At 50.5% G+C, this 1,742-nt stretch overlaps 1 protein-coding gene across 1 annotated transcript; it reads right to left on the reverse strand.

Moving 5' to 3' along the window:
• ANOM_011915 (histone promoter control protein) lies at window positions 1-919 on the reverse strand (the record flags this gene model as incomplete). Its single annotated transcript, XM_015557167.1, has 1 exon — window positions 1-919. A coding segment is annotated over one exon (919 nt), but the record flags the coding sequence as incomplete, so codon positions are not given.
• Window positions 920-1,742: the final 823 nt, after the last annotated feature.

Below are 1,742 nucleotides of genomic sequence, written 5' to 3' on the forward strand. Positions count from 1 at the left end.
TAGCTATAGCAGGTGAAGCGCTCGCGCGGAATGGTGGGCGTGGAGAGAGAGGGCGCGCCGGAGGACTGAAGGTCGATGTTGGCCCCGGTATTGGGGCCGGGGAAGCTGTATCGAAGGCGGACCGAATGGGGTCGAAATTTTGACCACTGGTCCTAGTCGGTGGGGGAGGTGGTGGCTGGGATTGCGGCCGCGGCGGTCCTGCGGGTGCCATCGTCGGGTAAGATGACTGGTGACCAAGGGCCGCGGGCGGCGGCGTGGGATGAGACGAGGGTGGCAGTGAGGGGGACGGGTGCAATGGAGAACGATGTTGCTGGTGCAGGTGAGATTGGAGAAGGTGAATAGAGCCTGACGATGCTGGAGGGCTAGCAGCGGGGGTATTTGGAACTTGGACTGGAGCTGGAGCTGGAGCTGCAGCTGCAGCTGGGGCGGCGCTAGGAGCAGGGGCAGGAGTAGCGGTCGTCACAGTAGTCGTCGCTGGAATGGCAACAGCTGCAACTGCAGAAGCCGCCGATACACTAGGACTTTGATCCGGAGGCGTTGCTTCTAACTTGGGCTTCTTTCGAGCGTGAGTAGAAGAGGAATTGGACGGATTGACCGACGTGGATGACGACTTGTCCCTCTGGCGACGACTGCCGCGTTTCGACTCTTTCGGATCCTGGTCTTTATCCCTGCTCTCCTTATCCTGATGATTTTCTTTGTCTAATTCCTTGTCGTTCTGCCTGCCCGTCTCTGGTTCTTTTTCTTTCTCCTTTTCTTTAGTTTTTGACTTGGTGGGTTTGGGGGTGTCCTTTCGCCCAGCGTCCTGTCCCTCGTCCTTCTTGCGACGCGACCGTCTCGGGCGAGGTTCGCGGGGAGTTTGATCGATAGTGCGCGACTCGAAATCGTCCTGAGCCGTCCGTATGGCCGGCTCGGTGGACATGATGCAGAGAAGACTCAAAAGGATAGCATCGAGAGGAGACGTCTCACGGATGAAGCGAGCAGCGTAGTCGGAGAGTCTTCAAGCAAAGTTGGAGATCTAGTCAATAAATTAATATTCTTTCTTTTTTTTCCCCCTTCCCCTGCTCGATGTAGAAGAGATGAAGAATGAAAAGAGAATAACAAAAATAAATAGATAAAATAGATAAAATAAAATATAGAACACGGAATGCGAATCGGATGGAAATGTGATAGGGATATACGAAATAAAATGAAGGTGATGAGGGAAAAGGATGGGAGAGAGATGGGGATGGCGAAACACAAGAAAAAACGATGGAGGTTTTAGCAGCGTGGGAGAGGAAGAACACGAAAAGAAATGAGAGGAGAAAAGGGGAGAGAGATTCTGTCGTCCTTCTCGGGCAGAGACGAACGAATAAAGTCAAGAGATTCTCAATAGGGTAAGGGAAGGGGAGGGGGGAAAACAAGGGAAACGGCGAAAAGGAAAATCAAAGAGAAAATTCAATATATAGATCCATACCTGGAACTGATTTGGTTGTCACCAGATGGGAAAAGATGAAGGAGTTGAGAAGGATGGAAAGGAAGGAAGAAAGACGGAAATCATTCTGACCTGTTATGCACTTGGTCGGTCTGATGTTCCTCTGATTCGGGTTTTTTATTATTTATTTTTGAATTTTTTTACTATGATACGGGTGGCAGAATATCTCCCCAGAGCAAGAATCGACCCCAACTCTCCAAAGATAGGTCTTGATAGGCATCTCTCCCTCTCTCCCCCCCTCTCTTTCTGTATATATAGATTTATTTATATA

This window comes from Aspergillus nomiae, assembly GCF_001204775.2.
Source record: "Aspergillus nomiae NRRL 13137 chromosome Unknown contig00907, whole genome shotgun sequence".
NCBI classification, from domain to species: Eukaryota; Fungi; Ascomycota; class Eurotiomycetes; order Eurotiales; family Aspergillaceae; genus Aspergillus; species Aspergillus nomiae.